The following is a 12,168-nucleotide window of genomic DNA, read 5'->3' on the forward strand; positions in this document are numbered from 1 at the left end:
TCCCACAGCAGTGCTGTCCTATTGGCAGCCTGGGGGCTGCATACAGCTTGCAAGAGATTATTGGTGGTCCCCAGGGCCCAGGCCACTCCACAATGTGCTGGTGCCAGGAGTCTGTAAAAAACACTCAGCAATAGTTAGGATGCTAGCATGAGCTGCTTGCCTGCCACTGATTCCTGACCCTTGTTTGTCCCATATTTAGATTATAAGCTATTTTTTGCCAGGCACTCTCTCTGTTACATTTGTACCATGGGGTCCTAACTTACTAGTAGGTGTTAGAGTAACACAAATAATAAGCCATTGTATACCCAGCCTTAGTGACTGAAATTTAAAAAAAAAATGTGAATCACAGCTTCAATGCAACTCAAAAGTGACATCAACCAATCCTTTTCTGACTTCTACTGTTGATTCTTGTTTGTTTTTAATGCCATTTTAAAATTATGCATGGCAATCATCCAGTATTCCAGAAAGGCTGTACTTTGATTAGTATGCTTCTCACACCTGCACTTGTCTTTCTTAGCTCAATTAAGGTGTGACATCTCACTCAACTAGTTTTTACCGAACATTACATTTTTTTTCCAAATACTTAGTTTGCTTCAAATCTGTTTCCACAAAATGAGCAATACGTTTTCAGGGACTGCTAGAAAGCAATACCATTCAATCATGTATAAGGAGCAAAAGATGAATAGGTAAAAGGGACGTAACATTGTATTATAACACCAACACAGTTATGCAAAAATAATTATTAGCTCTGATAGAAACATACAATATATGACAATCTACTTAAATGCTCATACAAATGTTATCTTCATACATGTTGTACTCCGCCTCTCCCTTACAGAAATGCTTCCTGTAAATCATGTTCTCATCAAATTCTTATGACTTCTTGATTAATATTATGCATCTGAATCCCCATCCTGATGTTTGTACTATGCTATAAACTCTGGATCATTCCCAAGGAGACGATAAAATGAACAAAAAGTTACTATTTTACCTCTCTCATACCTGCTTTGTCACCCCCTAAGCAACTAAAATATTTTCTTTTCAGGCCTTGAAGATTTTAAAATTGTTGCTTTATGTTCATAAATTCCCAGCATGTGCATAACAGAAAAAAGATGTATTCTTTAGTCTTTTCATCTGTATTCCAAGGCAGCATAGCATTGTTGATAACCCCAGTCCTATACCTTCAGTGTACAAAAAGTTTCTTCGCAAAATACAGTACAAAATGTTGGTCCCCCAAATAAATCATTTCTTTTTTTTCTTGTCATCTGCTGCAATTTTTAGTTTGGCTTCTTCCACTGTAAGTGCTCCCAGCTTCTTCTTTTTTGCTTTCTTTACCTTTTCCTTGATAGCTTCAATATCAATTTTTGTTTCAGTAGAAGCTATGTAAAAAGAAAGGGTTAAAAAAGAGAATCAGTCATCCATTCTGTTTTTTTTAAGTATACACTAGAAATTGACTACAAAGCAAGTCCATATCTGTACACCCTGAGTGGTCTCTAAGAAAAATAAAATTCAAGGTGCAGAATTTTAAAGGTTTTTTAAACTATTCTAACATTATTCCATAGCTGGATGTGGTAGAGTTGATAGAATATAACATGTATTAGAAACCATTTTTTTAAATGGCATCTGAGAACAGATGATGGACTTTGCACCGAGACACAATAACTGACACCTGTCAAAGCCTGAATGCATTTTTGTTCCAAAAATTAACTTAAGGGATGTGCTGCCTGGCTAAAACTTCCATCAGTTCCACAAATGCCTTAAAGAGGTGTTTTGTTTGGTTTTTAGTTTTGGAGGAAGGGCACGAGTTGTGGGATTTTTTCTCTCTTTATTTTAATTCACCAGTCATGGACCTGTGCAGAAGAACAGTAGTGATATTATTAAAAGTATATTTATACTAAGCATATCAGAGCATACGAAGACCCTAGCATTTTCCCCTCACTTTCACGTGGGGTAAGAATCATGAGTTTGCACAAAGCGTTCTTATTTTTCATAAACTACTACTTATTCCTACACAAAAATGAACCAGCACTTTTGGATTCCAGTTCTTCCCTAACATATAAAATATTCTTGTAGTTTATATAGGAAGATAAAGAGGTAAATGTATCATACACAGTATCTTAAAATGTAATTCCCCATTTGACAAAGTAGATTGTTGCCTACAAAGCTCATCTCCCTGACCAGTTAATCCCTAAGGGGGACTAACCCTGCTATACCTTCTGCTGTAATCTGTCTTTATATTTCAAGTGCCATCCACAAAGTTGGTCATTTCTTTCAAATTAAAAAAAAAGCATGAGTATGCCACAGTGAATACACTTCCATTGCTACTTATTAATACCCAAAAGCTGAAGTAAGAAACAAATTTGTGATCCAGGGGACCCTCGTGAAACTACAGAAACACTGTTCTTGGATATTTTATTTACCCCTACCTATCTGCAATTCCACTAATGGATTTAGTTGGTGAAATTGACCTATGCTGGTCCTTCTTGCCACAAAATGAATTTTCATATTCTATACTACCACCCACTAAACTAAGGAACAGCAGACAAAACAGCAGAAAGGGTTTTAAAACAGGAAATAAAACTTACCTTTCTTAGGTTTTACAATTGGCTTTTCCTTGGGTGGGATGAAAGCTTTGTTTCTTTCCTCTTGTCTTCTACTAATGGCTTCTGCTTGTTTTGCCTAATATTACAAGAAAAATGGTCAAAAACTTTTGTTGCCAAGCACATAAAACAAAGCGAGAATATGACTAACCTGTATGATAAAAGCGAAAACAAAAATCAAAATAACTTTACCTTTTTCTCTTCTACTCTCTTTCTTTTTTTCAGGCTCTCTTTCAAGAAATATTCTCCACTTGCCAATTCTTTATCAATCTGTAACACAATCAAAAACATATTTATGGAATATGAAGAAAATGTAGCCAGGTGTTTAAACTAAGACTTCTCAATAACAGGTATCAACTGAGTAAGGCTCCCAGTCACAAGCTACCTGGGAGCAAGATGGTCAAGCCCCTTTAGCTTTCTGTGAAATAAAGCAGAACAGTCTAACCTGGCTTTCTGGCTGTGGAGGTGGGAATGGTGTGTATTCCTTCTTAATATTTTTCTTCTTTGGCTCCTTGCGTTTTTTCAAGTTCTTGTGTTTGAACCGCGGCAAAAATCTTTCCCAACTCTGTCCTCTTAGTTCAGGGTCTTTTGATAGCTCCCTTTTAATCATGAGAGTCTGTAATAATTAAAAAATAGTAAAAAGAAATATTTAAAAACAAGATCACTGTAGCACCACAGAAATCCTGTTGGCATATATGCTAAATTGCATTACTTTAAGCATTACTACAATAAAGCACAGAAGAATACTAGGTTGCTTTAAGCAAAAGCAGTGAGACTAGAGTGTACTTGCGCTAAGACTGAAGGACAAAGGCCCCTGACAGACTATCAATTAAAGGTATAAAGGGCATTTATACACACACTCTGGGAGTTGTGGGGGGGGCACGCGGCCAGCACTTTACCGCTCTAATTAAAAGCGGCCAGAGCATCACGTGCATCAGCATCCCCACGCTAGTTAGAGTGCCCACACTGCCATTTCTCAGCATGGGGATGTGACACTGGAGTCTACTCGAGTGTGGTAATCACCACGCTCCAGCAGACTCAATCAATTCTGCTCTAACATGCTGTTATAACAGTGCATTGGAGCAGCCTCCCAGCACATGTACTGTCACCTGATAGGATCTAATCCACAAACACAAGAATAATGCCCTACCATCCTACGTGTGCATGGCAGGAGGCACAACTGTGGCATTAAGGACCATATCCTAATCACATTCTATTGCCAGTGCTCCCCTAGACTAGTAAGTAGAAAGTTTAGCAGTGCCTGGCGCACCCAGCTCAAAGCACCAGTCAGCCTGGCCACACATTCAATTTAAGGCATGATGGGAATGAGCTACAAAGTTATTACACATTTTGTATAACAACTCGGTGGCTTATTCCCTAGTTTATTACAGCATTATTTGCATGAACTTGCAGCCTCGTTGCTACTTAAGATGCAATTTAGTAGTTAATTAAGTCCTAAGGGCCCAAAGTATTCTAGTTTACACATAAATCAAGGCAACTTGGCTATCATATAAATGAACATACAGTTTTCCTTTACTACTTGATTAGATGCTATTATTATTTTACTGACGTACACAACTAAGGTTTATTTCAAGATAATCTGAAGGAAATATATTCTTCTTAAAAGGTGCAACATAAAAGAAATTCTCAAAATAAGGCATCATATGAATACTTAACAAAGATGCTTTATTGCAAGGAACAGAATTTGGAGTGAAAGACTGGTAACCACATGTATGGTGTGAGTTAATGAGCCAGCTAGTCCATATGAACAGAACTACACGCACCTTAATATTATATATGGGATGTATATTTTTCATGGTGTCCAAAACAGCTCTTCTAACCTAGTTTATAAAAAAATAAAAGGAAATTGAACACATCATTGGCATTATAAATTGTACTAACATAATAAATATTAAACAATACTTTCAAACTCCTTTGTACCGGTGAAATGTTAGAAGAAAAATCCTCCTCTGAACCTTTTTGAATTAGCTATCTTAGACGGTGTTGGTAACTTGAGTAAATATATTTAGAATAAGAATAATCAGATATGTGGGAGCTGGAGGAAAAGCAAGGGCAACACTGGACCCCTTATCAGATGGGACAACTGACACCCAGGAAAAAAACAACCTATTAAATGCCTCCTTTTGTCAGTCTTTCATCAGTCCCATGGGATGCCCATGTCCACGACAGGACAGGGAGGTCTGGGTGAGGGAGATTCCCTGCCCTCCATCAATGCTGACTTCGTGAAGGAACACCTTGAGAGGCCGGATACCTTCAAGTCAACTGGCCCTGACAATCTACACCCCAGGGTACTCAAGCAGCTGGCAAGCATCATAGCCCAGCCCCTGGCACGGATCTTTGAAAACTCCTGGCGCTCTGGTGTAGTGCCCGAAGACTGGAAGAATGCCAATATGGTGCCTATCTTCAAGAAAGGGAGGAAAGTGGATCTGGCTAACTATAGGCCCATCAGCCCAACTTCTATCCTGGGGAAGATCTTAGAAAAGTTTATTAAAGAGGCCATCCTTAATGGACTGGCCAACGCCAACATCCTAAGGGACAGCCAGCAAGGGTTTGTTGTTGGTAGGTCTTGCCTGACCACTCTCATTTCCTTCTATGACCAGGTGACCTATCAGCAGTACAAGGGAGAAGAGATTGATGTCATATATCTTGACTTCAAAAAAGCCTTCGATCTGGTATCCCATGATCACCTCCGGTGAAACTGGCCAATTGTGGCCTTCGGTCCACCATGATTAGCTGGCTGGGAAATTGGCTCTGTGGTAGGACCTAAAGGGTGGTAATTGACAGAAGTCAATCATCATGATGTCCTGTGACCAGTGGGGTCCTCCCAAGGCTCTGTCCTTGGACCCACATTGTTCAACATCTTCATTAACGATGTGGACATTGGAGTCATAAGCGGACTGGCCAAGTTCGCCGATGACACCAAACTTTGGGGCAAAGCATCCATGCCAGAAGACAGGAGGGCGATCCAGGCTGACCTGGACAGGCTCAGCAAATGGGCGGACTAGAACCTGATGGCGTTTAACACCAAAAAATGCAAGGTTCTCCACCTTGGGAGGAAAAACCTGCAGCATCCTTATAGGCTCGGCAGTGCTACGTTGGCTAGCACTACGGAAGAAAGAGACTTGGGGGTCATCACTGACCACAAGATGAACATGAGCCTGCAATGCGATGCTGCAGCTAGCAGAGCAACCAAACGCTGGCTTGCATCCATAGATGCTTCTCAAGCAAATCCCGGGACATCACCCTCCTCTTGTACTTGGCCTTGGTGAGGCCGCAGCTGGAATACTGGGTCCAGTTTTGGGCTCCACAATTCAAAAAGGATGTGGAGAAGCTTGAGAGAGTCCAGAGAAAAGCCACGAACATGATCAGAGATCAGGAAAACAGACCTTACAATTACAGGCTGAGAGCCATGGGCCTCTTTAGCCTGGAAAAGCGCAGGCTCAGGGGTGATCTGATGGCCACCTATAAGTTTACCAGGGGTGACCACCAGGATCTGGGGGAACGTTTGTTCACCAGAGCGCCCCAAGGGATGACGAGGTCGAACAGTCATAAACTACTGCAAGACCGTTTCAGGCTGGACATAAGGAAGAATTTCTTTACTGTCCAAGCCCCCATGGTCTGGAACAGCCTGCCATCAGAGGTAGTTCAAGCACCTACATTGAACACCTTCAAGAGTAAATTGGATGCTTATCTTGCTGGGATCCTATGACCCCTTTGGGCAGTGGGGCTGGACTTGATGATCTTCTGAGGTCCCTTCCAGCCCTAATGTCTATGAAATATGTTCATTACATTAATGGCCTCTCTAAAGTGTGGCTGTTTCAATATAAAGGGGCAAAATCCAAATTTCTCGAATTTACTTTTGTTTTCTTAAAAAAAAAAAAAAAAGTTTACAATCGTCTTCTATGGAAATGTGTAATTCCACTAAACAGTTGCTTTCAACACATTCTTTTGAAGCATTTATAACTCAATTTTACATTCAATCAAGGTTAGTTTTCCTTTAACACCAAGGAAATTAACATATTTACTTAGACATAAGATGACCATGAATACAAGATGATCACCAATAATTATTCTATATATGAGAAATTTATACATTTGTTGCTATTTTTCAAATATTGAACCTAATTATTGGAGATTTCCCTTCAATTTGTCCCCCTTTCCACTGCTATAGAAGGGAATGCATCTGGGACATCAGGCAGCCACCGTGCCCTGTGCCTCCCCCCATATTTCTTCCACCTGCAGCCCCCTCCCCAGCTCCTGGCAGACCCTGCTTTCCTTGAGTACATGGAAATGAAGAACAAATTTGAAAACCCTGACCTTAAAAATAAAACAGACTGTTGGTTATATTTTTCCATTACTGAACACATGCAGATTTTAGCAGCAGTTTAATGACAGACAATGTAGTTAATGAGATCTCCTTGTGTGCCAATGTGAGATCAGGGCTTTTTTTACCCCATGCTGATTATACTGTCTTGTATACAACCTTGTCTTGCATTTGAGTAAATACAGTAGTTTAAAATTCCTGTATCTTTCCATTTAAGTTTCCAAATGAAGCCTATGCCTTGCATTGTTTCTGCTTCTTATGGTCTACAAAGGACATGGATCAATTTATATTTTATTAAAAAGCAACATATTTATAAGAGAGCTAAACTCATTCACTCATTCCTTGGAGTCTCAGAACAGCAAAGACTTCCTGGGCCTGAAAAAGGGCTACTGCACCCAAAAGATTGCTAAGAACTTTTTTCCAACTACTTAGTTGGTCTAATAAAAGATACCACATCTACTTAAAGAACCTTGCCTGCCTATGTCCTTAGACCAACACGGCTATAACCAAAACCCCTAGACTCATACATGCATATGTAATGAATTAACCCATTTAGCAGCAACAATATGCTTCAGCTTATGGTCAACAAACTACTTTTGTATTAAACAGTGGCACAGGTATCATGTGGAAGGTTGATGGGTGTAGGAGTCTGTCTCACCTACCACTTAGGGCAGGAATTGGCAATCTGTTGCTGTCACAGGATACAACCCAGCCCCTGTCACAGGCCACAGATCTCCACACACCCAAACTGCCTAGATCGGGTGTCGGTAAGTGCTAGAACTGCTTATGTCTGCAAACTTTCAAAAGTTTGTCATTAAGAAACAGATAGGTGCTTTCTAGGTCCGCTTAAAGTTTGCTGGATCTGAGCTGGGAAGATGTTGACTAAGATCTATCATGGAGCTAGAGGCACAGGCCTCTTAAACACGCTTACCTCTTTTATCCCACTAAAAGGTCCAACAGCTGAAACGGTGTTCCCCTGTACCATGATGTAACAGTTTGTTAAAAGTTCCAGGGCCTATGCAAAAAAGGAAACAAGTATAAAACTGGAGACCCGACACACAGGTAAAATCTTTATGATTATTGTGCATGCATCATGTACCTTCAGAGTAGATCCTTTTGGCCCAATAAGTCTGCATCTTCTTTTTATAAACCTATCTCTGTTTCTCACTAGAGATCCTATTTTAATGATATCACATGCAGTGTCATCCTGAAGGATACGCACAGCCTAAAAGCAAAACCAAAGATAAGAAATACAAGAAATGGTTTATCCTACAGCAAATCCTCACCTTTCAGTGCACTAAACTAAATGAAGCAAAAACTCATTACTACATCTTAAGCATGTGCCAAGAAAAGTTTACTCTATCCCTGTTAAATACTTCATTATTCCGTACGCAGTTCTCTTTCAAAGCTCATGCTTTATTCTGTTCCACTGAATTGACTGAAAACCCTAACTTTTGAAATGAGAAATATTAAATTAAATTTAAGATAAATAATATGAATATTAAAATTAATCTCTTAAGTACTTTATATGAATTACTGTTTTTTTGTACAAACCTGCTCAAATGAAACACTTCTTGCTAAAAGCTTTATTAAGTCTCTTGCTCTGATGATCATATATGGGTCAAAGGTTTTCTTAGTTGTGGTGACAGTCATGCTACCTTCAATTAAATCCAACGATGCATTTATATGCTGCAATAGTTGAAAACAAATCATCAGCCACATGCAGCCAGTCTCGTCTTTAAGAAAAAACTAAAGATTTTCCATCAAAAGAAATAGGATACCTGAAATAAAACATGTTCATGCTATACATTTGATTTCTACCATTTCTAAACTGACTTCCAGATTATTAAGTCTGTGGGAGCAACAAGCTAGTTTATTCCTGAATAGTGCTTGAAAAGGCACCAATCTTGACCTGTGCAAGTGGTTCAATTTGAGTCTACAAGAACCTCAATTCGGTTTACAAGCTGGATTCTGACTGCTCCGCACAGTCCCCATTAATTTCAGCTGGGCTCCCCAGACTCAGGAGTCCGACCTCTTAACTTCAACTGCAGAACTAGATTGTTCAGGTCTTAAGGTACACACGCATCTGGAAATACATACTGAGAATGCCATCAAAATAAAGTGAACCCACACAGGAAGGTAGACTAAGTAACCTGCATAACTGCAATCAACTTTTCAAACAGCAAAATGCAGTTTTAGGAGTTAGTCTATGAGTATCTAAGAGTCATTCATACATGTTCATTCAAGGCTTTCTGCACCAGTGGCCAGCACTCTTTCAAGTAAGCCTCTCTGTACTTTGGGAACAGAGTTGCAAAACTGCTTTCTTCTAGAAGTCCTCTTGGGTTATCTTCTTTTGTAAAGGGCGCTTCTTTCCAGCCGTCGGGGACAGTGAGAAGCTGCGATTCATCCACCACTACAGACAAAAACATGCCAGCATTAGAGAGCTTCTCTTTCCATCACCAACTGCCTTTTTCCTCCTTTTAATGGGTGCATAATGTGCCGATTTAAGGTACATTAGCCATTTTCAAGGGGCATTCAGGGTGTAAGTCTATATGTGCAAACCCTTAATGTGCCTTAAAAATGGTGATTTTAGGCTACTTGTGCCTAAAATTGACATCTGCAAAAGAAAGCATCAAAATTAAGCAGGCACAGCTAAAGCACCTTAACACACATGCAGATGTGCTAAGAAGCATTAACACTGTGTACACTGATTGACACGGGATGAACTTGAGTCGCAAGTCGGTCTGCATTAATGACCCTTTGCGCATGCATGTGTAAACGTGTGCTTCAACTACTTTGAAGCACATTAAGCTTAGGCACACCTAAAAGCATGTGCACCAGGGCCCAGTAGGGGCAGAGGTGTATTAGACCCACGCTAAGGGAGATGCTGAGTGTCTCCATCTCCCAATGCAAGGGCAAGGCGGTGCAGGCAACCCACAGGGTCGCAGAGTCCCCAGCCCCGGGAAGAGGGGGAGAACGAGGCCCGCGTATGCGCCCCCGGCCCCGCGGGGAGGGGCGGAACCCGACAACCGCCCGCGCCCGCGGGACATCACCGTTTCCCGCCTTCTTTTTAGCGCGGCGCTTGGCCCGAGCCGCCGCCGCGGTCCCGCTCCCAGTCCCAGCATCCACTGTCACTGCCACTGCCATGCTGCCTGCCACGCTCTGACCCCTCCCCCAACGCAGCGCCGGAAGTGGTGTAGCTGTGACCGGAAGAGCCGCCCGGCCCCGCCGCAGTGCATGCTGGGAACTCCAGGTTGGGCACTGGTGCGCGCAGGAGCCGTGTGAGCAGGGTGGTAGTCCCCGGTCCTGGGGCTGCTGACGCGAGCGGAGGTGGAGCACGTGGGCTTTGTACCACTGCCACAGCCGCGACCCCTCCCGTGAGGAGCAGCTCGCGCTGCCCCAGGCCGCGAGAAAAAACAAGACGCGCCCGTGCCGGGCTCCCCTGCGCGCTGCTCCTGGGTGCATCTACACGTGCGCAGTCATGCAAAGCAATATACTGGCCAACGCAGTCCCGGAGTTTATTGCCCCCAGGCGCCACGTTTACACGTACGCCCAGGACGCTGAGCCGGGTCGGTAGGGGCCAGGGCTCAGGCGGCTGCGGAGGGGCTGGCGGGTGAGGAGGCTCCAGGGATGGGGGGGGAGCCCCAGCTGCTATGTCAGCACCTATCCGTGTCACCACAGCACCTATCCGTGTCACCACACACGGAAAACCCTTGACCCTGCTGCAGAGTTGTTTCCTGCAGCCTAATAGGGCCACATCTATAGACACCGAGACACACAAACACCATGTGTCCCGAGAGGCTGGGGGAGCATAGCGACTGCTCGTAGGCGGCTGGCCTATGGTGGGGGTGAGCAGGGAGGTCCTGCATATGGCTGCTGTGGTGGCAGCAGGAGGGGGGGTGAGCACCAGCCAGTAGTTGGTGACTACCTGCAGACTGCCAGCAGTGCCAATCAGGGACCACCCACAGCCACCACCTTTAGTACTGGCAGCAGGAGGTACCACTGGCAACACAGACACCACTTTTTGCACGGGGGTACACCACCAAGCTCGGGGGTCCATGTGCACCCCCTACACATCGCTAATGCAGAGAAATTAACCATCTCTGCAGTAAGGCAATGTCACAGTAAAGGTGTAGGACCACCCTCAGTGACAGGCTTGCCCTGGCTCAAGCTGTGGTAGGGGGAGCAGCATTGAAGGAGGTTTGTATTTGTGTAGGTCAACACCCAGAGCAAAGCAAGAGTGCCACCAAGTGGGCAGCTGCTGCTGCCAGCTGGCAAGGCCTGAGTGGCAGCAGGACAGACAAGAGATTTACAGTCAAGGCCCTGCCACACATTACACATGTTTAACCAGCTCGTGGTGTATTGTGCAATAAATTGAGACTGGCCAGGTGCAAAGGAAGCCTGGCCACATGTGCAAAGTAATGGTCATGTAATTAACTAGTTGATCCTGCAATAAATAGAGACCAGCCACACCTGTAAACTAATTATCACACCATAGAAATAGCATCCAGCAATAAAAAGAACCAACCACCTACGAAGTTCATGCTTGAAAGTGTGTAACAGTTTTCTAGCTGTTTCTATCCAGCTAGGGTTACCATACATCCAGCTTTTCCCAGACACATCCTCTTTTTGGATCCCCCAATCTCCATCTGGGCAGGTTTTTTTTAATATAATTAAATGTCCAGGATTTTGGTCAGCTCAGCTTCAAAGTTTTTTCCAGGTTGCCCTAGCAAGGAGCTGCTCAAGGCTGGGGGGAGGGCAATGGATGCAGGATGCACACACGTGGCCAGCATGCAACCAGGCAGGGTGGTGGAAGCAGCTGGATGCAGGTAAGTCATAGGGGTTAGAGGGCCAGGGCACGCATGTGTATTTTTGTGTGTGGGGCAGAGGGTGTGGAAGGGATGGTAAGTTGGGAGGGGTGGGTGCTTGCCAGCACCAGGGCTTGGGGGGGAGGGGAAAGAGGGAAGGGAAGGATGTGCCTGCCCCTCCAATGGGGGAAAGGAGTGGGGGCACCTTTCAGGGGCAGCAGGAGTCTGAATAGCTGGGCCGGTGGTGCCAGGACACACTGCAGGGAACAGGGGTGGCAGGATACTTCAGGTTGGGGGTGAAGGGCACTGGCAGGGCTGGTGGTGGGGGGAAGGGGCTGTGGCATATCATTACCCCCCCCCCCCCCCCCCGGGGCCCTTTTTTTTGTAATGGCAAAAAGGTAAACCCTAAACACCT

The 12,168-nt window shown here is 43.6% G+C and overlaps 1 protein-coding gene across 3 annotated transcripts; it reads right to left on the reverse strand.

Annotated features, from left to right (window-relative positions):
* Positions 1-415: 415 nt before the first annotated feature.
* Positions 416-10,109, reverse strand: KRR1 (KRR1, small subunit processome component homolog). Of its 3 annotated transcripts, none has more exons than XM_019514752.1 (10): positions 9,999-10,109; positions 9,180-9,355; positions 8,500-8,634; positions 8,045-8,170; positions 7,877-7,960; positions 4,385-4,441; positions 3,046-3,216; positions 2,793-2,870; positions 2,586-2,679; positions 416-1,379 (listed from the first exon to the last, which is right to left on the reverse strand). In XM_019514752.1, the coding sequence occupies exons 1-10, from the start codon at positions 10,090-10,092 to the stop codon at positions 1,243-1,245; spliced, it is 1,152 nt and encodes a 383-aa protein (XP_019370297.1). In that variant the 5' UTR covers positions 10,093-10,109; the 3' UTR covers positions 416-1,242. The 3 variants fall into 3 exon arrangements, with proteins under 3 accessions (XP_019370297.1, XP_019370296.1, XP_019370298.1); XM_019514751.1 differs by having other exon boundaries at positions 9,180-9,358; XM_019514753.1 differs by lacking the exon at positions 7,877-7,960 and having other exon boundaries at positions 9,180-9,358.
* Between the last annotated feature and the right edge of the window lie 2,059 nt (positions 10,110-12,168).

This window comes from Gavialis gangeticus, unplaced genomic scaffold, assembly GCF_001723915.1.
Source record: "Gavialis gangeticus isolate Ggan-Ray unplaced genomic scaffold, GavGan_comp1, whole genome shotgun sequence".
Taxonomy (NCBI): Eukaryota; Metazoa; Chordata; order Crocodylia; family Gavialidae; genus Gavialis; species Gavialis gangeticus.